General features: G+C 33.6%; 1 protein-coding gene across 2 annotated transcripts in view; it reads right to left on the bottom strand.

Moving 5' to 3' along the window:
• Positions 1 to 24,731, bottom strand: part of sigmar (Tumor necrosis factor alpha-induced protein 8-like protein sigmar) — a 108,555-nt gene that overhangs the window by 10,996 nt on the left and 72,828 nt on the right. The window contains exons 2-3 of one of the 2 annotated variants that reach the window (XM_074133689.1): positions 4,032 to 4,110; positions 2,959 to 3,050 (exon numbers count right to left, since the gene is read on the bottom strand). In XM_074133689.1, the coding sequence (XP_073989790.1) occupies positions 2,959 to 2,968 (10 nt within the window). In that variant the 5' untranslated portion in view covers positions 2,969 to 3,050; positions 4,032 to 4,110. The remainder of the gene's footprint in view (positions 1 to 2,958; positions 3,051 to 4,031; positions 4,111 to 24,731) is intronic. The other variant, XM_074133688.1, reaches the window with a different exon arrangement.

The raw sequence follows: 24,731 nt of genomic DNA, 5'->3' as shown, positions 1-24,731 counted from the left end.
ATTATGCTCACGGTTCCAGCACTAACGACCTCCTTTAGAAAAATATCATGCACAACAAATAATTCCGATACTGCATTCAGTGCTTGGTTATTTCGGTTTATTATTACTATTATTATTATTATTATTATTTTTAGAGAGATTTCAAGTCCGTTTTTTATCAAAAAAGTATCACGAAACAATATGTAAAAGAGATATTGTCGAACATGCACACTCTCAACCATTTCAGACTGCATTTGCTGTGGAAATGTAGTCTACCGGAATACTCGTAGCACCGAGAGTATGGTTGTACTTTTGCAAAAGGATAAGTAAAGTGATGAAAAATCTGGGACACTGGTTCGGTTAGACCATGGGTGTCAAACTCATTTAAAATACGGGTCATTTGGTGCAATGGGCAAGGTTCACGTGGGCCACATCACTTTTACAAATTTGATTATAGTTACGATTCATAACATCACAACCCAGAATGCTTTAGTAATCTAGACGAACTGGAAGCCAATCAGTGTTTTTCCCTTGTATTTTACGTTCCATTTCCCAAATGAAGACTACCCATTCTGTTTATTTTAGCCCTGGCCATAAAAGTAGGTGACAAAGACAGAAAAGTAGAAATCTAGACGAACTGGAAGCCAATTCGGTATTTTTCCCTTGTATTTTACGTTCCATTTCCCAAATGAAGGCTACCCATTCTGTTTATTTTAGCCCTGGCCATAAAAGTAGGTGACAAAGACAGAAAAAGTAGAAATCTAGGCGAACTGGAAGCCAATCGGTGTTTTTCCCTTGTATTTTACGTTCCATTTCCCAAATCAAGACTACCCATTCTGTTTATTTTAGCCCTGGCCATAAAAGTAGGTGAGAAAGACAGAAAAAGTAGAAATCTAGGGGAACTGGAAGCCAATCGGTGTTTTTCCCTTGTATTTTACGTTCCATTTCTCAAATGAAGGCTACCCATTCTGTTTATTTTAGCCCTGGCCATAAAAGTAGGTGACAAAGACAGAAAAAGTAGAAATCTAGACGAACTGGAAGCCAATTCGGTATTTTTCCCTTGTATTTTACGTTCCATTTCCCAAATGAAGGCTACCCATTCTGTTTATTTTAGCCCTGGCCATAAAAGTAGGTGACAAAGACAGAAAAAGTAGAAATCTAGGCGAACTGGAAGCCAATCGGTGTTTTCCCTTGTATTTTACGTTCCATTTCCCAAATGAAGACTACCCATTCTGTTTATTTTAGCCCTGGCCATAAAAGTAGGTGACAAAGACAGAAAAAGTAGAAATCTAGGCGAACTGGAAGCCTATCGGTGTTTTTCCCTTGTATTTTACGTTCCATTTCCCAAATGAAGACTACCCATTCTGTTTATTTTAGCCCTGGCCATAAAAGTAGGTGACAAAGACAGAAAAAGTAGAAATCTAGGCGAATTGGAAGCCAATTCGGTATTTTTCCCTTGTATTTTACGTTCCATTTCTCAAATGAAGGCTACCCATTCTGTTTATTTTAGCCCTGGCCATAAAAGTAGGTGACAAAGACAGAAAAAGTAGAAATCTAGGCGAACTGGAAGCCAATTCGGTATTTTTCCCTTGTATTTTACGTTCCATTTCTCAAATGAAGGCTACCCATTCTGTTTATTTTAGCCCTGGCCATAAAAGTAGGTGACAAAGACAGAAAAAGTAGAAATCTAGGCGAACTGGAAGCCAATTCGGTATTTTTCCCTTGTATTTTACGTTCCATTTCCCAAATCAAGACTACCCATTCTGTTTATTTTAGCCCTGGCCATAAAAGTAGGTGACAAAGACAGAAAAAGTAGAAATCTAGGCGAACTGGAAGCCAATCGGTGTTTTTCCCTTGTATTTTACGTTCCATTTCCCAAATGAAGACTACCCATTCTGTTTATTTTAGCCCTGGCCATAAAAGTAGGTGACAAAGACAGAAAAAGTAGAAATCTAGGCGAACTGGAAGCCAATTCGGTATTTTTCCCTTGTATTTTACCTTCCATTTCTCAAATTAAGGCTACCCATTCTGTTTATTTTAGCCCTGGCCATAAAAGTAGGTGACAAAGACAGAAAAAGTAGAAATCTAGGCGAACTGGAAGCCAATTCGGTATTTTTCCCTTGTATTTTACGTTCCATTTCTCAAATGAAGGCTACCCATTCTGTTTATTTTAGCCCTGGCCATAAAAGTAGGTGACAAAGACAGAAAAAGTAGAAATCTAGACGAACTGGAAGCCAATTCGGTATTTTTCCCTTGTATTTTACCTTCCATTTCCCAAATGAAGGCTACCCATTCTGTTTATTTTAGCCCTGGTCATAAAAGTAGGTGACAAGAACAGAAAAAGTAGAAATCCAGACAAGGGTTGTGAAAATCATTTAAAAGATCAGCAATTAGGTGCAACAGGCAAGATTCACGCAAGCCTCATTAAATTTACTAAAATATTATTTGATAGGTATGATCCACAACATCTCAACCCAGAATGCTAGTTTTAAGGTTTTCGCTGTTGGGATCAGTTTACATTAAGAGACACGGAGAGTTTCTAAATGTCGTCGGCAATGGACCACGTGTATACTTGTCTTCAGTAGTTAAAGGATTAGCGGAATTGTGTGTAAGGTATTGCCTCAATCTCTTCTAAGCGCTATTTGATTGGTAACAATTGTTTTAATATATTTTCACTTAATTTTAGAACATCGTGGGCCATAAAAATACCCCGTGGGCTCGCCAGTTTGACAACCCTGGTTTAGACCTTTACTTCACTGTTCAGACAATCTGTTATTAAGTATTCTTACTTAAAAAAAAAGGAGAATAAAAATAAAATTAAGTTGGATCAGCCAAGTTTGACCTTTTTATAAGGGAAATATCATAATTCATCTGTAGGGCGTAAGTGCACTGATAAGCACTATGTTGATGCGTCTTCAACTACAAATCTGAAGCAATGAAATAACATAAACAATAATAATATAGTAAAAGGATACTTACCGACAACCATTTATTTGCCTTCTATATTTTAATTTCAAATTATACCATTTCTGAAGAGCAAATAGCAAAATGTTGCTTTTGCAAAAGCATTTCTAAAAAAAAATGTGCAAACAAAAATAAAAAATTAATAACAAAAATATAAAACAATTAAAAAAAATAAATAAATAATGCAGAAACTTAAATAAAAAGTAACTCAAAATAAAAAAAATGTCTAAACAAAACCAAAAACTGATAAATAATAACGAAGATTTCTTTTATTATTGTTCATTTTGAAAAAGCTGCAAAATGCGTGCGATGAATAGCTGTGAATACTTAATTTACAAAAAACTAGAATTACGAAAGAACGTTCTCTCCAATCGCTTTTGGAACCTTTTTATTTCAATTATGTGAACTCGCAAAATATTCCAATACAAATCGCAAGAACTATTTCAACATTAAAAACTATTACTTCTGTTGAAGACAATATAAGCAATAGTGATAAACACTTTTTTTTGGAATTTCATCCGGCCAGCTCTGCTTGTATGCCAATAAGACGCTGGACCCTAACAAAGAAGGACGAAAAGAATCTACTTGCTTTCTATAGAATGCTTCTGCGATAATGACGAGTCTGGTTGGGATGATTAGGATGAGAAGGGCAGAGTGAGAAGAGTATGATGCCAAGAATGGTTTTTTATTTTAAGAAGGGCTACTCCATTGAATTAGAAGAGCCTGTTGAAGTCCAAGGTTTTGATGGGCAGATTTTGTTGCGACTGATCAAGAGGCCAGCTGTGAGAGCCAGGAATTAAAAAGCGACTCCACAGGATAGAGGTGAATGACGGCGGCTCATTGGGAAGATCAAGACCCATCGCGGATTGTAGCGCCAACTAGATAGGTACGTTTGAGCGTTAAATTTGAAAACAAATGTTCCTCCGTAAAGTTGTATTGAAAAAAAAGAGAAATTTCATTTCTAAAATGTAAGATGTGAAGAGTAGCAAATACTACATATAAATCTGTCCATTCAATATCTGAACGAAAAAGCTTTAGAATATTGAATTTAAAATCTTAATTATTAATAAAGTTTTTTATAAACTTACAATGGATATTATCCTTAGGAATCCAGTGGTAAATTAGCCATGACTGTAATTCACAAAGGGTTGACATTGTGACCACAACCTGTAAAAACAATTAGAAAATTAATAAATATAAATCTTTACCCTTTGTAAAAATTAATATTAATAACATATTCCAAATAAATAATGTAAATTTATCACTTCCCCCAAAAATCAGGGTAATTGGTGAAGCAAGTTCGATTAAGGTGGCAATGCCATTTAGAAAGGATAATAGATGAGTGACTTCCAAAAAGACTTCTCTGCAGAAGCATCAGAAGAGGTAGACAGAGGAGTAGACCACGAAGTGCTGGGTGCTTTCCAGGAGGATCTCTCCAATGGTTGTGAGAGAGCGGAGATCGAAAAGCAGGGTCTGAATGTCTGACAGTTATTGGTAAGCCCGTTTCCACTTTGAAATGAAGTAAAATAAATAAATAAAACATGAGTTTCTCATAGCGATTCAACTAAATAAATCTCTATTTTAAAGATATTTAAGTAGGTATGAGGGCTCCTTTTAATCAGTGATTCGAGGCGTCTTTAACGCCCTTTCAAAGGGTCTGAATGACCTTACACTTTCTAAATGGCGGCACATTCTATTTAGCACACTACTTTTAACCTTTCATTATGAAAGTAAATCATTAGTATTTAAGTTCAGTCTGTGTTCACCAATTTAGAATACACATTTATTAATAATTTGTAAGTAATATGATCACAGTATAGTAATTAACAATCTAAATTGTCCTTCATAAAAAGCATACTTAAGTCATGTAGGTTTGTTAAATGTGTTACTGGGCTTTACATTCAACATTATACGTTAAACCTACAAACACCCATTAGTTCGTATAGTTTTGTTATATGAGTAATATTAGGTGTGTCTTTTAGGTCACGCACCAGATAAAGATAGTTTTCGGAACGTTCATTCACTTTTTTGGTTTTTGCAAATTCGTTTTCAACAGTACATAAGTTTTTTTATGACACAGAACTTTTTAATGGTCTTCGATCTACAATTCATCAATATTCTCGCGTTGTTGAAGTCAATCATTTTCATTTCAGTGCAAACTAAACTGTGCAGGTTAAAATTCCAAATCGTGCCACAGAGCCTGGCACGATAGTCTACTGTCGAATCTCAAAGGCATGTTGACTTTCTCGTAAGACCTTATACTCTGATGTTAACACTCTGAAAACTTTTTTCCGGGTATCTCAAAACTCTTTCTATGCACACAATCCTGTGAAAGCTCTAGGGGAGTATCGTTCGCGCTATTCTCTTCACAATATACACAAGCGATATTCCTACCGATCCGAAAACATTCCTATTGTCTTTTTGTGATGCTACCACTATCCTTGTATCTCTCGATGATCCTGCCATCGCATCTCGAACGCTCCTCAGTCTTCTTGACTAATAGATATCAACAAAGAGAAATGTATCACTTAACCTTTACTGTTCGGAGAGCAACTTGCCTTCCAGAGCGTCTAAATGGCTCCCTTCCTTCTGTTGCTAATGAAACGCTTATTGGGACTCTATCTTGGCATAAGATTCACTTGGATCTCCTTACTAAACTCAAAAAAATGGAATTGAACCAACAATAAACAAACTATCCTCACGAATACTCGACAAACATTCCACACCTTACTCACAACCAAGTTGAGGCTTTAACAAGCGCTCTAACTTGTCACCGATTACAAACATTCCTCTCTAAAATTCATTGCTTAAATGCAATGAAAATCTAAGCGCTATGATTCTACTAATTACTCTCAATTCCCTCAACTCTATTTGTAAATACCATCATCTCATTCTTACTCACCTATCGCCTGTATAGTCTCATTGAAATATTTCGGAGGGTCGTTAGTGAAAACTTACTCTATTCTTATACACAACTTTTGAAATTATCACTTTCAGAAGATATATTTTTGTGCAGTTGTAAATATTGAATGAATGTTCATTAAAAAATTAAATAAAAAAATATTTAATTCTTCAAATAGTGGAAGCCATTAAACAAAAAGTTTCTTGAAATGCAATTAAAAGTTAATTTCTCGTTTTTACAAAAAAACAAAAACAAAAATTATAATAATTTCAAGCAACAAGAAGCATACTACTATGTATGCATTAGAGAGTACATTTACACCATGCGGAATGTATGTTAAAAGAGCCTAGTTCCATTCTGAAAATGCTTAAAATTATCCGCATAGTTGAGGTTTGTCCGAATAAAGTTCGAGTAAATACTGTAACTGCTATAAAACCCAGCGAGTAAAAGTAAAAAATACTTTGAATTATTGTTTCTTGCAAACATAGTTCACAATTTTTACAAACCAAGATATTATATTTAATTAAAAATTCTGATTATTTTTTATATTGCGGGGGCCTTAAGTAAACAAATATAGTTTCATATTTTTAACAGACTGATGAGAAATTCTAAGTTCATGAGAGCAGCCTTAATAGATTATTATCTTTAAGAAGGAAAATGAAGTCATTAACCATTTTAATAATTTAAAAAAAAAAATTAATTAATAAATTTTACTGTATAAGTAATTTCTAAAAACAGGATAACAAGATTTAAAAATAAAAACTATGAATGCCAATTTATGATGTGATAATGAAACAAAAAAAAAAACAAGAGACCAAAGTTTACAATTGACAACTGTTCGACAGCCACTGACAATAATGCTAGCAATGAATTCTGTACAAAGGTTTCATCCAGAAGGAAGAGTCAGTTGAATTGAATAGACAGTAGAGATAATGCGCATTTTATTTCACTCAATGTGATTTTAAAAACGTAAGTAATTAATCGATGCCAGTGAAAATTAGTAAGAATTTGTTAGTTTAAATGAAGTTAGATCTTAAATGAAACAGAAAAACTATAAAGTCAAGATCCAAGACGCTAGAGGATCTACCTATGCTGTGTCTGCCACTGTTTTCTAGAAGAATAAACGTTTTAAAGAAAAATCATAAACCCAGATCTGCAAAATGGACTTGGGTTCGAGTTTAAGCGGGGTGCTTTTAAAACTTCTTCGCTTTCTTTTGATAGACTCATTTCTTTTCATTTGTAATTTGAGAACTGTGCGGAGACCACAGAAGACTTTAAGAGGCTCTGTTGTCCATAAATGATGACTTGGCTTGATTGAAACAAATTCTAGTTTAAACACTTATTTGACTATAGTACAAATTTCGAGCAATTAAATTTTCTTGTACCTTAGGTCTTGTACTGAAGATATAATTGACTTTAACATGATACATGTATATCAATTATATTGCAAACAATTCTCAAAACCCATATTTCTGACAAAATAACATTCCTGCAAATTCGGAATTATAAAGTAACTTTTGATACGCTTAAATTTCATAAAGCATATCGAACCGTACAATCTACCACTATTGTAAAAAGTATTCAACGAATTCGCTCTTGCACTATTCAGTATTCTTCATATTTTAAAACTTAGTTAAATATTTAATCCTTACTAATATTTAATAGGAGATAAATGTTGGCATTACTCTGAAATGGTTCTTTGAGCGATAACCAACTAAAGAAAAAAGTCTTTAGTTAAAAAAATCGGACTATCAAGTGGTACATTTTTTGTTTTTTAAAGTCACGGTGGATACATAAAACGAAGGGACCGTAGGAAATCCGAAAATCTGCACGATTTCAATACTTTTTTTTAAAAAAAAAGTTGCAAAAAAAGTTTATAGAAACTCTATAGATCAGTGCCAATTGTGAAAATCACGTTTTTTAGCATAGCGAGCTTTGAAATCTTGTAAACCCACTTTTGAATTATTTTAAAACCACTATTCTTCCATATTATATATGTTGTGGCAAAAAAAAATCCAAAAACAAAATAATAAATTAATTTATTAATTATATTAGAAAAGTCTTCTAGCATGAACAGACGGATAAAAGTACCCATAAATATGTTAGCAGAGAAGGAAAGGATCTAAATAACCAACCGTCTTACCAATCACCATGCTGTGGATGGAAGGAGTTTCTGAGAGGGATAGATGGCGAGTTACTTGGGCACATTAACTCCTCCTCACAGCAAGTTACAAGGGGGAGCCAGTGGACCTTCAAGATATATATATATATATACAGTTGGAGATAATACTCTGGAGTGATAAAACACATGGCTGCATCCTAGCTAAAACCGAATTAGAACTGTTACTCGGCCTACCTATCATTGCCTAATGAAAATACATTACTTAACATTGTAAGCACATTAACTGAAGCCCCGGTATTGGACAGCAATGTCTCCCACAGTGCCCATATGCAGAGAAGGAATGTAATAAATATTTTAAAGTAGAGGATTTCTTTTGAAAAGCTATCACACATTTATTTATGTATATATTAGCTTCACGTGATACCGTTAAACTATAAATTACATTATTTATATGTTAATACAATTATTTCAATTCTGTTTTGTAGTACTAAATTTTTACTCCTACATACTCATAACCTTATACAACTAACAATTCTAAGATCAGAAATAATTCTGCCTTGTAGGTATTCAATGTATGTATATTCAATGTGAATAATATACTACTAGCTGGATTTTACTTCATTATGATTTGTATTTGAAATATACTGCATACGGATGGCATTAATTCACATAAATATTAACAGAACAAATGAACAAGATATGGCTACCAGCAATTGTAATAATAATTGCTAAGGAGGTTGCCTTTCGTTTCAATATCGACCCCTGTAATTTGTAGTCTTGCCCGATATTCCTCTCATTAGTACGAAAAATTTAGATCCTAAAATGGGTTTCAAATCCCTTCTTGGACAGTCCTCAAATTCTATTTTTTATTTCCTTTTCTTGTCCACATTCCCAATTCCATTTCATTTATTCGTCTGTCCATAATTATGCTCTTTGACATTCAATCAGTTCACATCATGTGCTCTATTATTTTTGTGATTTGAAAATAGGTAAAAGTTAGGTTTTCCTTAAGATTTTATTTCATCGAATAGTGATTTATTTTCTTAATTTAGTGGTTCAGTTTAGTGAAAATTTATCTAGCGATTTTGCTAACCTATTAAATATTGAAAATGAACCCCAACTGAACAATATATTCTTATATACCATCAAGTGTTTAAATAAAAGAAAATCATTTTTAAGATAGTGTTGTCATTATTGCAAGGAAGCCGCTATATGGTTTATCATTCGAAATGTTATTATCTCAACAAGGTGAATAGCTGGTATTGTTCCAATTATTTGTATGTTTCTTCTTTAGTTTTTATTATTTATATTGTTTAATATTTATTTAGTTTTTCATTTTATGCGATAATTGAAATTATGTATTTATCTTCATTTTTCTATAAAACACAACTCCTTGCTTATAAGAAACAATATAATTGAAAGCAATAAAGAAATAATAATAATAACAATTATGAGCAGAAATAACCTACTAGTTAGCCAATTTCAAAACGTCCAATCAATTTTTAGATTAACTGGTTCTAAATAAATGAGAAATAGAGTACTTATAATCACTTAATTTTGAATTATGTTCTAATTTTATTTTCAATTTTTAATTTAACATCAAACTAAGTTCATTTGTACCCGAAGCCTTTTTTTGGACAGTGTATTCTTACTACAGAAAACTTTTCATATCACCAACTAAGCTTTAAGTGGTCATAGGTTCTTATGGGCCGGCAGCTGGATTCGAACCTGGGATCTCTGCACAGAAGTCTACAATAGTATTCAAATCAGTATTCCTCCTATTAATTTTTTTAAATTAATACTGAAGTAGCAACATTTTTTAATGAAAATGAAACAAAAATAAACAGAACACACTTCAATAATATTGTAATTTCCTTAAAATTACAGTTTACAATTACAGCCCAGAAAGAAACTTAAGTAAAGTAAGTAAAAAATATAATTAGAAAATTAAATTCCCTACCTAAGGGACGTTGGAAGAAGAAAAGTATGGTAGTAAGTTTTTTGGAAGTAAGTTAGACGATACCAGCTGGCCTCAGGCAGTCTCCTATTTCCATAGAGATGCGCCTAATTGAAGTAATTGCCTATTTATTCAGGCATTACTAGCGGCCAACTACAGTTATAGCCGACAATTTCGTTATCTTAGTTAAAACAGTACAGACTAATGTGATTCATTAATATATATCTGTGTAGCAATAAGGAATCTACCATTCGATCTGTCTACTGTTACCATCACGAACATACTCGCCATGGGTTCTACCCTACTTCAAGAAGAATAAGACATCTCCACTTTGCTAAAAACGCTTCTAACGACATCTTTCTCTCTAACTACTTAAATATTTCGCTAGCTACTTGTTCAAATACATAAACTTTCTATACAAATTGTATAGTTAGTAAGTTTTTCAGTAATTTTCAATTACTCCTGTCTTCATTTCATTATTTTTTTAACTTCCGCTGTGATATTCATCCAGAATAATACTCTGGAGAAGTTGACCAGCTTTCCTACCTTTGGGTTTTGTAGCGTCCACTGGCTAGAACACCTCTACTGAATTTGTTTAATTAGATCAAGGAGACGAGGAATGGGGCTCCTGGAAAATTCTTGAAAGTTTTTTCAGTTTTTCTTCTCAGAAGAGCTGAAATTTCATTATTTCCTAACTTCACACCGTTACAATATGTGCAGGGCTGATTCCATCTATTTCTGGGGGGGAAAAAAAACAAAACATTGTAATTGTAATAATAAAGAATCTTTTCAGGCCAACTGACGCCATGGAAATATATGATCATTCGCCTACTGGTCTGGTTTTTTAAAGATTTTTATATTCTTGGACTAGCTGCAAGGATTCTTTTCAATTTTATTGAAAATGTTTAATTCATCAAATAACAAACAATAATGATCACAATTAGAGAAAGTCAGATAAACTGTAAATTAAATGACCTTTACTTTAAACAATTACTGTATCAAAAAAAAGTTATACAGCCTGGAAAATGTCAACTGGAAATAAATATCTTATTATAAAGCATTGTTACGAAGAACTTAGGTGGTGAACGGTCGTTACATCATTTCTTTCTCTGAAGCAGTATTTATCAATTAGCAACAGGTAACGTGATACATCCAGCAGTCATTAGTAGATTGTTTTGTGTGAAATAATAATAATAATGCTTTATTTCATAAAACAAAATAATAGCTACAGAAGTATTTCTTTTATATTCTACGGCAGGTAAAACTATCTATGTAAATGAGGGAAGCGAACCAGCCCCGTTCTAGTGACCACTTTCTCTTATCGGCCACCACAATCTCGGGTGTGATTGAAACTAGACCTGTATGGATTAAATTTACTTACAATTGGAGAAAAAATAAATTGATCAAAGAACCATTGTATTTATGATGGATACGCCATGGAAGCATATTCAATTGCATGCGAACCTCCATAAAGAAAATTTAGCATGAACAATCTACATCGTTAGTTTATAAACATGCCAATACTCGCGTACAACTTATTATACATAATTAGGCTAGACGCACTTTCTTTGTGATCGGGATGAAACTACTTTAAAGGTACAGCCCCGGCGTCCTGGCTCAACATATCAGAGTAACTAAAAATTATTAATGCAAAATTGTTGATTTTTTTTACCCACAATCCATAACAAACGTTTTGGTTAGCAATGTGCACGTCAGCTTCAGAGATTACGAATTCTCTGGAAATGAAAGCTGGTGAGCACTTGGTATGGAGAACTTAAGCGCTTCATGCTGTGAAAGTATGGCCAAGAAGTATTAGTACGCCCAAGTTCTTCTTCTGCTTCAGCGTCCCCGCTAGGCTTCTTTCTCCATCCTTTTTTTGACAGAGATCAAATGATCACATCTGTTTTTACAGAGTTGTCCGTTGCGCACCTTCTTTTACTGGAAAAAATTTCGAAGCTTTCGAGTAATGCCGACAAACAGTACAATTTAAAAAAAAGTGATAGATGAAAATACTCAACATGGACGTTCAATAAGAACCTAATACTTCGTCTAATGAGAAAGAGAAAGTAAATATAATGTAAACTTGGTTCTCCGGCGAACAACAACTACAACAACCAGCGACAAGTAAAAGTCATCTTATCCTTTGACGGAAACAGAACTTGTCAAGAAACAGTTGTTACTGTTCGAACAGTTTGCAAGGAGTTAGTGCCAGAAAATGAACCTTATTACACTAGAATAAACTTCCTGGTTTAATGCTGTCCATGGCATGTTTTCAACTTCAGCTAGTTAGAACGACAACGCTATTAAGATTGTTATGTTCTTACGACATATTATTACCAGATTCACAAATTAAACATTTTCGCTCTATATTTACCTCACTCATTATACTTCAACACAATGTGTCGAGATTATTATCAAGTGACAAGTTAAAACTTGGAATAACTCACAATCATCGCGAACATCTTGTTTGAAACCTCCATGCAGCAGTTTGCTGAAGATAATCTAATCTATCAAATATATTATAATCTTCACATCGGTATATTATGCTTAGATCAGTATATTGTGATTTAACATAAAATTCCACTAACCAAGAGAAAGCTGTTGAAAAGAAGTCCCAAATTTAACCGTGGCTGCTATATATGTTTTGTCAGGTAAGATAAAATTGGTAAGAAATGAAAAAGTTGTCTTAGATGAATCTCTCTGATCTGAGATTCTGACAATAAGTTCTTAACCATAACTTTCAATTTATACCAAACAATCCAATGTGGGGGCTATGGTAAGATTGGGTAACAAATACCACCAACTATGCCACAACTTAAACAAAATATAATGTTCACAATCGGTAGATTTAAGCATACAATAAATAAAATATAACTCTTAACTACAGATAGTTGAATTGATCTTTTAATAACGTGAACGCGGCCGAGCTCATCCCGAAATAACTAAAACCAAGAACGTTCCAACGGAACCTTTATGGTCAACCTTTCTTGTTGCTAGCGTGGGCAACTTAAATTATCTGCGGTTTAGGGCGCCACACTTGATATTTGGTAAATCAGGTAAAATAAAGTAACCAAACTAAATAAACTAAAAGTAAACCCTTATTTTTGTCGGGTTCGTTTGACGCTCAATTACCAAACAGGTGTCCTGGACGAAGGCCCATATTACACATATTTTATTTTAAAAAAAAGGAAAAATACGCGTAGATCCAACTGAAAACCTTATTTACGTATAACCACTAGACTAGCCATAAACAAGTAATTGTGAAGACCAGTATTCAAAAGATAATCATGATTATAGATTCTCCAGATTATAGATTGTTCTTGGAAGCCCCATTTCGCATTTTGCTAATCTAACAAAACCTTTCCTAAAATGAATTAAATCGGAATCAAGTGGAATGTAGTCGAATAATACCTAGCCTAGACGTTTGCTAGATTTTCCCAATAGCGAGTTATGATAGTACAGTTTTTACTGAGTATTTTAATGATTTTTAATAAGTATTCAACCTTTTAAGAGAAAAATTTCGAATATTTCCATATTTATGTAATTTTTTTTTAAAAAGACAAATATAATAAAGAGTTTATAATTTTTAGAAAATTTAAGATAATTTTAAATTTCAATTTATGCCTCCATGATTATTAATAGCTTGGCATTCAGCAGTAAGAGCCTTAGTGTTAGCAAAAGTTTTATCTGTAAAAGTAAAGATCTAATTGTTAAAGTATTTTTTTACAAATTTAATTTTTCTCCCCGTTGGGAAGAAGCTGGTAGAAGAAAGAGCGACAGTTTTGTTTTGTATCAAAGTTTCGTAGTTTAATATTTAAGTTCTAAGCATTTGTGGCGTGAATCCTCTTTCAGAACAGTATTTCTTGTGCAGTCCCGCTTGTATTGCTATAATGGGCAGTCGGTTTTGTTCATAACCACTCACTGGAAGTTAGTATACATCATTTTGTTTTTCTTTACCAGCCAGTATGGTTTAATTATTAATTTCCTGAGAGAGTTACTATTGTAAAACAGCTTCATGTTTCTTAGAAGCTGTGAAAGAAGTTTCTCAAGTAAAATAATCTGTTGGAAAAGCTTCTCTTTCCCAGTTAATAGAATTATTATTTCGAAATTGCCTTTTTGTGGGAAACATAAATGGTTCTTGAAGAGGCCTTCGATTTTAAATCTATGACACTATAATAATATACTCTGCCGATTCCCAAAAGAGATTCTAAATTACCAATAATTTACTTTTATTTTTCTAGTTTTAGTAAGAAAATTAATTTTCTTAAGCAGATCTAGGAAATTTTCATTAAGTTCCATTAGGTCATAGGTTTCTAAGGTAACAGATCTTTGAAAGTGTCTGGCACAATCTCGTACTTTAAGTATTACTCATCATAGTTATTTCAGCAAGATTAACACTTACTACACGGCCAAATAACCCATTATTTCAAGAACCAATCATCAATGATTACCCACTGAACTGCAACGTCCCATAATTTGCAACAGTACGTGATATTGTACATCTTCTACAAGGACAGTTCTCGCTAGAACGAATATACCAAAATACTTCGTAATTTGTACTTTCTAATAGCAAGTTTTAATCGCATTGGATTTAAAGTAATTACTTATTTTCTGAATTTAATTTTAATAATTCTCTCTGGACAGGGATTAGCTCAGCGTTAAGCTGTGGATTAGCAGCTGGTGGACTCAGATTCGAGTTCTACCCTTAAATTTTATCTTCCTTTAGGCGCCCGAAGGCTGGCAATGTAATGTAGGGCTTTGAGCTACCACGTTTTCCTACATTGAAACAATTAGTAATAATAGAAAATAAAGTAATTCTGCAAATTGGCCAAAGATATTTTTTTTCATTGCAACATAACCAGCTTGTCATCTCCTCGCCGCGAATGGATTGATAGGGGAAAAAGAAGAAAGATGGCAAGGGAACTATATTTGTGATATGATGAAGAGATAAATTTGGTAATATTTGAAACCATGGTCTTAATTCTTTGGGCATTGAACAGGGGCACAATTAGTAATGATTTAGTATTAAATCATTTAGTTAATTTAGTCATCACAAATCGTAAAACTTTATTTACAATTCATGTAAATTGAATAATAATTTAATTTAATAATAATTTTGCGTTTTTAGGGTAATTCTAGTTAGTAAAAGAAGTAAACCTCCTTCTTGTTCATTGTAATGTGCTGATCGAGTAGAAAAAGCTGAATAAAAACTAACGGGGCATCGAAAGTACATGGGGAAAAAAGTAATTTTAATTGGCTGCATTTATTTTTCTGAAATCTAGCAGAGAATTGACGTCGCAATCACCAAATGTCTCCCTGTCTTTTTAGTGACCTTTCGAAGCGTTTTGTTTTAAACGTCCACTTTGTCTCTTTCTTCATTGTTTCATACTCTTTCTAGCCTTTACAATCCTTCCTCATCTTTAAAGATATGCTTTATCAATTCCATCAACTGTCACCTTGCCCTGAAGATTTAATTCTGGGACCATAAAAAAGGGCGGAATTTCTGGAACATCTGGCAATACGTTCGTTAGCTACCTGAGCTTGCAGTTTGAGTTCAAAGGACTTATCATTCTATATAAATATAAAAGTCATCGATTTCTATAAAATAATGTTCATAAAAAGTACTAAATAAATAAATTTATTCCATTGGCTTTCAATAAAATATTTATTCTAAATAATTGAAGCATTATGAATACAGAGTTCATTATTCTAAAATTAAAAATACATCATAATATTTAATTATACAAGTGTTATAACCAAGTATACAAACTTAAGATGATATATTTTAGTACGAAGCATTTTAGATAGACGACGAATTGTTTAAGCACTGGGAACATGGACTCATTAAATTAGACCACGTTTCAGTGTAAATCAGCCCAGCAAGCTCAGAGCCAGACAAGGGCGGGCGGAACACAATTAATATGGCGAACTTAATCAAGTTAGCTGAATGATAAGGAAATTGTACACCACAGAGCTGAGATAAATTTTGTGTATAGTTCTAGAGATAACATTATAATGAATTATTTTATGTAATTATAAATGTGTGTTCGAGAATTGTGACTTAATCCATACGAATATTTCTAGTATTTTTTTCGTTAAATATTGCCTGGTCGTTAGATTTATCTTTTCGTCCCTCAAAGATAGGTGAAGTGACATTTTGCGCACAATTATAACTCAAAAAAAAAAATGGTAAAAAGTAAATTAAGTGATGTTTCTTTTTCCTATTCTCACTAAGCTACCAAATCGTGGATGGTGCGCAAATTAGTTTGGATTATGGATATTATCAATATTAAATATAATCCAAGGCTATACCGGAAATGGAATCCAGTTCCACAATACATAATTCAATCAACAATTAGCATGCTTTAAAAATATTCCCCGAGCGAGTAGTTAATCATTTCTGGTGTCGAATAGCAAACCATACAAAGAGATGGCCAAATTTAAGAGAAATCTTTGGAGCCATATCCTTCCTAGAGAATTGCGATATGTCAAACTTGAAAACTGCAGATTTGGTTGGTTTATTCGAGTTAGTGCTTAGCCTCAAAAATGATGTGGTAACAAAGTGGTGTTCAAGTTTGTGATTTCTGAGATTTTTTTTCGTTTTTCAAAAAAGTGATTTTTGCCCCAAAAAATACACGTTTTAAGAATAATATTTTAAAGCAATAAGACTTGGGTAGCGAACTCAAAACTGGCATCATCTCAGTAACGAAAATTTGATAGAGTAGTTTTTCTTTTTACTCACTAGTAAAAATAGAAGATGAAATAAAAGTAAAAGATACGAGGGTCGTTTGAAAAGTCCGTGCAAAGTCGAGTGATTTTCAAAAAATGGACGAAAAAGAATTTCGTGTATTGATTAAACACTACTTTATGAAAGGCAAAACGCCTCAGGAGACTAAAGAGAAGCTTGATAAACATTATGGTGACTCTGCACCTTCGATTAGAACAGTTTATAAGTGGTTTCAAAATTTTCGGAGTGGCCATATGGGCACAAGTGACGCTGAACGTTCTGCACGCACTGTTGAGGTTACTACTCCAGAAATCATTGATAAAATCCATGATGTGGTGATGGATGACAGAAGAGTGAAGGTGCGTGAGATTGCTAGTGCTGTGGGCATCTCGAATGAACGGGTACATAATATTTTGCATCAACATTTGGACATGACAAAGCTATCCGCAATATGGGTACCGCGATTGCTCACGCTTGACCAAAAACGAAATCGTGTGAAGTGTTGCAAGGACGGTTTGCAGCTGTTCCAGAAGAATCCGCAGGACTTTAAGCGATTGTTTCGTCACTGTGGATGAAACATGGATACATCACTACACTCCTGAGACCAAAGAACAATCTAAACAATGGGTTACCAAGGGGGAATCTGCGCCAAAAAAGGCGAAGACCGTACCTTCGGCCGGAAAGATTATGGCGACTGTCTTTTGGGATTCGCAAGGAATAATCCTCATCGACTATCTGGAAAAGGGTAAAACTATTACAGGTGCATATTATTCATCGTTATTGGACCGTTCGAAAACCGAGCTGTAAGAAAAACGCCCACGATTGGCCCACAAAAAAGTCCTTTTCCATCACGACAACGCACCAACTCACACCTCAGCAGTTGTGGTCGCAAAATTAATGGAAATAGGGTTCCAACTCGTTTCACATCCTCCCTATTCTCCAGACTTGGCTCCCTCGGACTACTATTTCTTCCCCAATATGAAGAAATAGCTGGCGGGAAAAAGATTTTATTCAAGCGAGGAGGTGATTGCAGAAACGAATGGCTATTTTTCAGACTTGGACAAATCCTATTATTCGGAAGGGATCAACAAACTAGAGCAGCGTTGGACGAAGTGTATAAGCCTAAAAGGAGACTATGTTGAAAAATAAAAAAGGTTTACCCCAAAAAATTAAGTAGTTTTTATTTTGGCACGGACTTTTCAAACGACCCTCGTAGTTCATTGTTATTGGTGAAAGGATTCAATAATCTTTCTTCCGACTAAATTAAAAATGTTTTTAAGATACGAGTAGTTGTAAACATTCAATAATTAATGCTTTCATAAATTAACTAATGCTTATATGGTTAATATTCTCAGTATAACATTAATAACTGGATGTTATTTTTTAAAAAATTATTTAAGGAGAGGTCTAAACAACGCTTCGCTGGCTCCCAGTACCGTTACAACACGGAAAAATTGGCAACAATATTTATTCACTAATTACAAAATGCTGGCTACTGCATTTAAATTTAGTAATTATAAACTAAGGGGAAAAAACACTCACCTATTTAAACCATTACAGTTATTATTTAAAATTATATGCGAAAATTGTTAATAAACAATAATCATAGGTTAAACAAACATAAATTGTTATTACGACCATATTGGAAGGACTGCTAGTGTAGAATGTTTCACATTCTTTAGTTTTAAGCTTTAGTAAGTATTGATTGCTTCTAATGGAATGCAAATAAGAGGCCAGCTTTTCTTTAAAATTTTATTAATGTTTACGTAGTTCTTCAGCACGCATCATTTGAATACGGATACCAGGTGAGGCAAGTTCGCTACAATCTCTTAAGCATTTATTAAGGTGATTTCTAAGGTTTTCTTCACAAGTCTAACGTTATAAGATCTATCTCTGAGAACCGGCGTAGACAGATCCAGGTGGCCGTTAATACTATCTACAATAGCTTCAGGCTATAATCTTATTCACCGAGTTAAAGACTGGGTAAATCTCAGCTTGTATATTTCTTTTAATTCCAAGCACAGCTTTTGATACTTTCTAAGCTATTCCCCGTTGCTGAGCTTGCACAAATTATCTTCTAAGAGAATCGTGATATCGATGACCAGAGCGGTTTTATTATTTAAATCTAGCAACAATATCTGATGGTTTATCATTTTTTTATAGTTCACTTCCGTGATTATTTTGGAGTTCTGGTACATCTTAGATAGTTTATTTATAACAAATCACAAGTCTTATACTTATACCTCTAACTAAGAGTGTTATCTGGGTTTTTGCACGTTACACTCACAGCAATATTCTGTTTTTATTACGGAATTAGTTAGCGCACTGGATTCTCGAGTAACCCAGGATTTGACGCTGCCGGAGTTTAGTCTTTTTTTTCTCTCTTCCTTAGAGCTCGTTACTGCTCACTCTGGTGATGAACAGCGTTGTCTGCAGCGAGAGGAGACTGTCTAAGTGTCGGCGTACTTTGAAAAATGCTCCGGTTGCCAATGACCTTAGATGCTTTAAATTAAAAATAAATATGGCTGTGTCATGGACACGGCCGTGTGTTGTACGTGAATACGTTTACGTAACGGGTTATATTTATTATATAAAATATTTTTATTTATGTATTTAGGATGAAACAATGTGTCTTCATAATCGACGATCTAACACAATCTACGCCTATACAGTACGTTATCGATGTAGAAGCGAATTCATCATCCACTTGCATAATTTCAACCGCTCCAGCTGCAGATGTACTGACACCGTCGTTGATCCGCTCGGCCGCATTCATTCTTTTACGTTCCCGGCACAGTTTGACTCGGTCATATGGTTTTTATTATTACCATTCGATTGTTCTTGAGAAGCCCTTTTTAACCGTGTACGATCTCTGTATTTTGTTTTGGCTTTTCAACGAGTATAGGCCAACATTATATATTTTTGATAATATTTTTTTATTGTAACACCTTATTATATTCACTGCCACTATTTTACACTAATGTTTTATATACAATTGATAGATTGTGACGACAGCTAATGATTAAAACTAAAGCGAACATCGTAGCTTCTCCGAGTCAAAAGTTATACTAATTGCAAATCTCGATTCGCAGCAAAATAATCTCAAAATTGCGGCGTTTCCCCGTCCACCGCGCGCGATGCGTCACAGTCCTCGCTTATCGTAATGAATTCTTTGATCCTTTAGCTATCCAGTGGTATAATTTAATGTTGGATGTAGACGATAGATTCGAAACTATAATGCCAAACTGTATCCCCCGGTTTTGTTATCATTAGGTTTTTTGGATTGCCTCCATATGATAGCAAATTTAAAGACGTATTCACGTCAAAAAGAAAAATTTTTATTTTTTAAAAGCCTAATAATTAATGAGATAAGTAAATAGATAAGATAAATGAGATAAAATAAGATACATTCAATTACATGAATCAAATAATTATTAATATATTTTATATTTTCCCGCATCAAAGATCTAATTACAATAATGAATTACTGGTTTCCATTAAATTAATATAATTATGTAATTAAATAAAACATGTAAGCCAAAAAAAAAAAAATTAATGGAGATAATTCAAATAAATTTTAACTAAAGCTAATCACAAAATATTATTTATGTTTTAGCGTTATAAAAAATTATAATAATTTAAAATTCAAAATATAACCTATCACAAAGAGTGAATAATTGTGTACTAAAGAGCAATTTAAAAAAAACAAACCAGAGTTTTAATTTTTTTCCGCTTAAAAAATGGCATATACCTAATTATTGTCAAGAGCAGAATATGAATGATATTTTATTATAAAGAGAATACTGGCCATCGAGGATGAAGCTGCGAGTAATGGCAAAGTGTAGTGTTCAATTTTAGCGTGCAAAAGGTTCTGCGCCAAGAGGAGTATGGTCGGCAATATATATGAAGGATATGTAGTGTGGTTACTAACACTTGCATGTGAACCATGGTATTCTTGTGTTCCAGACTGTGACACATAGTCCCTTAGTAAACTAACATTCTGTATAATCGTAACAATTACTAACCCTTTAAACAGTAACAACTACAACAAGCCTATTTACGACTAAAATCTCATTAATCACCTGTGTTTAGAGTGTTAGTTGACGATTGGGCGGTGATGTATCAAATCTCTTTAGTATTGTTTCTCGAAGTAAACACATATCTTAGTCCAATGTAGTCTTCCTACACTAACACGATAACAAAACTGTCAATGTGTGATTATGTGAGTACATAATTGTCACTTCTGAGCAGGTATATTTGCATTAATCTACTCGCTCAATACACCTGTATTTGAGTAAACCTAAAATGAAGTCAAAGATTGAACCATTTTAACCTGCCTGGGTGTTCTATTCAATTATTAATTTTACTCAGCTGAACCTAAGTGTTAATCAGGGGCCCTGATCTAAAGAAGTAGAACAATGTCTCTGTTAATTCATCATCACAATTCAGTCTACCTCTCCTATGGCAGCCAACCAGGAACTCTTAGTTGCAACCTTCTCAGGGAAAAATAGACACCATAAATCCTCTTGCTCAATTCTTGTGGTACATTCTTGAATCCAATAATTGAAGAGACAATTTCACCCAAATTGTCTTTTACAATACAAATCTCAAAAAATCAACTACAATCTTATTAATACTTAAACTGCGTTACATACTTAAACCCGGGATAAGTAGTACATTTTGCGTTCAATGCGGTACGATTTTTCATGAAATATTACTTCTGCACGAAAGTAAGAGAGTTACTTTATTTTGTCCGTACAATTTTTAAATTTGTTGTCATTGTTTGTGGCTGTAATTTTTGCAAATGAATGCCTTTCATTAAAAATTGAAATACTAATTCATGGGAATATAATGATTGATTATTTAAGAGGGTTTTGGAAGCTGGATGCATGCACTTATTATATTAGTTGCCCCCTGCTTCTATTTTACCATCATTATATGGAAATTCTATTTTGTTACTGGCATTTTAGAACAAAATTATGTTTGGTTAGAGAGGTTAATAACAAAGTTAGACGTGTTACGAGCTACAGCAAGGACTGCGGGCATGTTAAGCTATGGTTTGCCTTGTTTTACCAAATATAATAAATATCTGGTCTTTATGTTAATATGATTTAATTTTTAATTTATTCATTAATAATTTTTACTTTTTACAAGTAAAAATTAATTAAGTTTTCTTGTTTTTTATATAAAAGTTTATTTTTGTGAGTTATGGAGAATTAGATCCAGATTCTACTGTTGCAGAACAAAAACCTAGATAGTTAACGTTACTTTAGAGATTTAATAATTAACCTATTTGTTCACAGATGGCTGTGAATGAGAAAAAATTTACGTACGATATCCCCAGAGTTATATAACGCACTCAGCGAGAATTCAACTTATCGGATCCCGGGAATTCGTAAAGTAAGGTACGACAATACGTAACTTATGCGACAGATAATGTGTATAGTCCATATTTATGACCAAGAAGTATTCATGAACCCACGCTTAAATGTGGGTTTATTTTGGTTACAATGTTTTAAGCGTTTAAACTAAATTGCAAATCTGAATACCATGCATACAAAATTGTAATCCTACAAGGATTCTTTCTTGAACTTTATCCTAGACCTTCAAAAAAAAAATTTATCAGCTGAATAATATATCATGTATTTAGATAAAAATCTGCAAGACGTTGTACAGATTAGAGGTGCTCAGTGTACTATAGTATATAATGTATGCCAACAAAATAAATTCGAATGTAGGAATATCTTAGTTAAACATCTCCAACCATTAACTATGAATAATGAATAATTCTAATATTCCTGCAGCGACTGGAATAAAGTGTTTTTATAATCACATATGTATACTATATTATGCATTTATTTATAAAGGCGTAAAATGTAAAGTTACTAAACCTACACATATGTATAAACAAAATATGTATTCAATTTATAGTTTTCTCTGCATTTTATATTAATTTTTATATTTTTCTTTTATTTTTTCAGATTATCAAGTTTTTTTATATTGTGTCTCAAGTCATTAATACTCATTACCAAGTCACGCCTTAACGTTACTATCGGAAGAACATATTTCCATCGATACGTCCATCGAAAATCTATGATCCAGCATTTTAGAAAAACCATTGCTGAGATGGTGACATTCCGAGTGATAAAGGCACGATTAGCTACAAAAGCACCTATCTCTAGGTTTGGATTAGCCCCACCTGTCCTATTTGCCTGCGGGAAGAAATGGTCTTCAGATGGCCTACCAATTATCGGAAATAACGATTGCCCAGGGTGTTTACTTTGAGAACTACAACTTAGTGCTTCCTTGAAACTCTTAAAAACAATTTAGAAGAGTACATGAATGAGTGGTAACATGAGGAGGCACGCCGTTCGATCTAGACTTTAAAGTAAACCTGTAGATCTATTTTCAACCATTACCTATTTAGTTCCATCTTTATTTCTTAGACTGTCGTATAATGAATTTTCAAATTTTAACCTTATTTTGCTGCCCAAATTCTACTTTGACACTACAGTCAATTAGAAATAGAAGTATTCTTGTTTGGTTTGAAGTTGATTTAGTTTTTGAAGTTGGGCCAAATTTATTAAAACCGGAAAGCATTCCACTGCTCGGAGTTAAGTGGAAGAGGGTTTTATTGGTGCTCAGCTGCAGAGAAGTTACTTTCTAAGCTAGGAGATCACACGTACCACGTAGTGATACCCATGGGTGCAATATATATTCCAAGAGATTTAAGCCAGCATCTGCTTTATCTGCGTAAAGTAGACAATATTCAGATAAGGTTTTTATATTTTATAAAATCTTCTACATCTTTCATTCTCCAACCGATTCGGCTAGCTAGAGGTACTTAGAGGTATTTCATTGCATTTTGTGCATTTTTATTCTTGCAATTTGATTACATTATAATCTGTGCCCACACATTCTGTCATTATTTTTACAAAAAAATAAAATATCGGATTCCCAAAAGCACCTCATTAACATCTTCCAAGTACTTTCCGACAGGAGTAGCTAAGACTCCTTTTATTCGAGTTCTCCGTAGCTCTATATTGCTGCAGTTAGTAACCGATTCTAGATCTAAAAAGAGCTGTTGCAAGTCTGTCTTGATGTTTCTCGTTGCAAACACAACCTCTGCTTCCAGCCTTTCCTTTAAGATGCCAAATGCTTGAAGCACAAATATTAACAATATTTTGTTCAACTTACTTTGTCATCCTGGTTGCTTTTAACGGTTTGGGTGAACTTTTCATTACTAGACCGATTTTTATGAGTTTTCAAAATAGTCTATTTATAAATGAAGAGCTAGCCAATAGTAACATTGCTGCACTAAACTTTAAACACTATCTATACAGCGGAGCTAATTGCTATTTTAATGGCTTTAAAATATATTTATTCGTTGTCGGAGGAAAAATATACCATTATTAGTGACAGCCAGAGTGCGTTGTGTAAATTATCACATATACACAACCAGTCTACAGGAATGAATCATATTATCGTAGAGATTGTAGAAATTATTGCCATTTTTAAAGAGAAGGGGGTCTGCATTAATTTTTTGTGTGTAAGGGGGTTATTGTGGTATAAAAGAAAATGAAATTGTTGATAAACTTGCAAAGGAAGCCACCAATACTGGGGAAAATGGCTAATTATAAATTACCACACACCGATATCAAGTGTATAATTGCAAAAGCAGTACTACAAAAATGGCAGACAGATTACAGTAATGGTAATAAAGGGAGATTCTATAAAACTATGGTAGATCAGTTACCTAGACAACCATGGGTTAAGGGAACTGTCACTAATAAATGGGTTGTTACGACAATAAGCAGACCGAGAGCGAACCACGCGGTGTGCGGATCTTACCTACACAGGATCAACAAAAGGTCCTCTCTCCTCTTTGCGTACATTGCAATGAGGAGGAGGATTTCAAACATGTAATAAAGATATGTCCACGTTATGTGGTAGAAAGGAAACGAATGTTTGACGATATATACAGGTATTTAGATGCACCATTTCGCTACGAAGACATAATATTCTCCACCAACATCTATGTGCTTAAGTTTATAGCAGAGCTAGCAATGAAATATGAATG

This window comes from Rhodnius prolixus, unplaced genomic scaffold (genome assembly GCF_049639745.1).
Source record: "Rhodnius prolixus isolate KJV_2025 unplaced genomic scaffold, Rpr scaffold_10, whole genome shotgun sequence".
In the NCBI taxonomy this organism is placed as follows: Eukaryota; Metazoa; Arthropoda; class Insecta; order Hemiptera; family Reduviidae; genus Rhodnius; species Rhodnius prolixus.
Note: the sequence above shows the minus strand (reverse complement) of the source record. Positions and strands in the feature narration are given on the sequence as shown.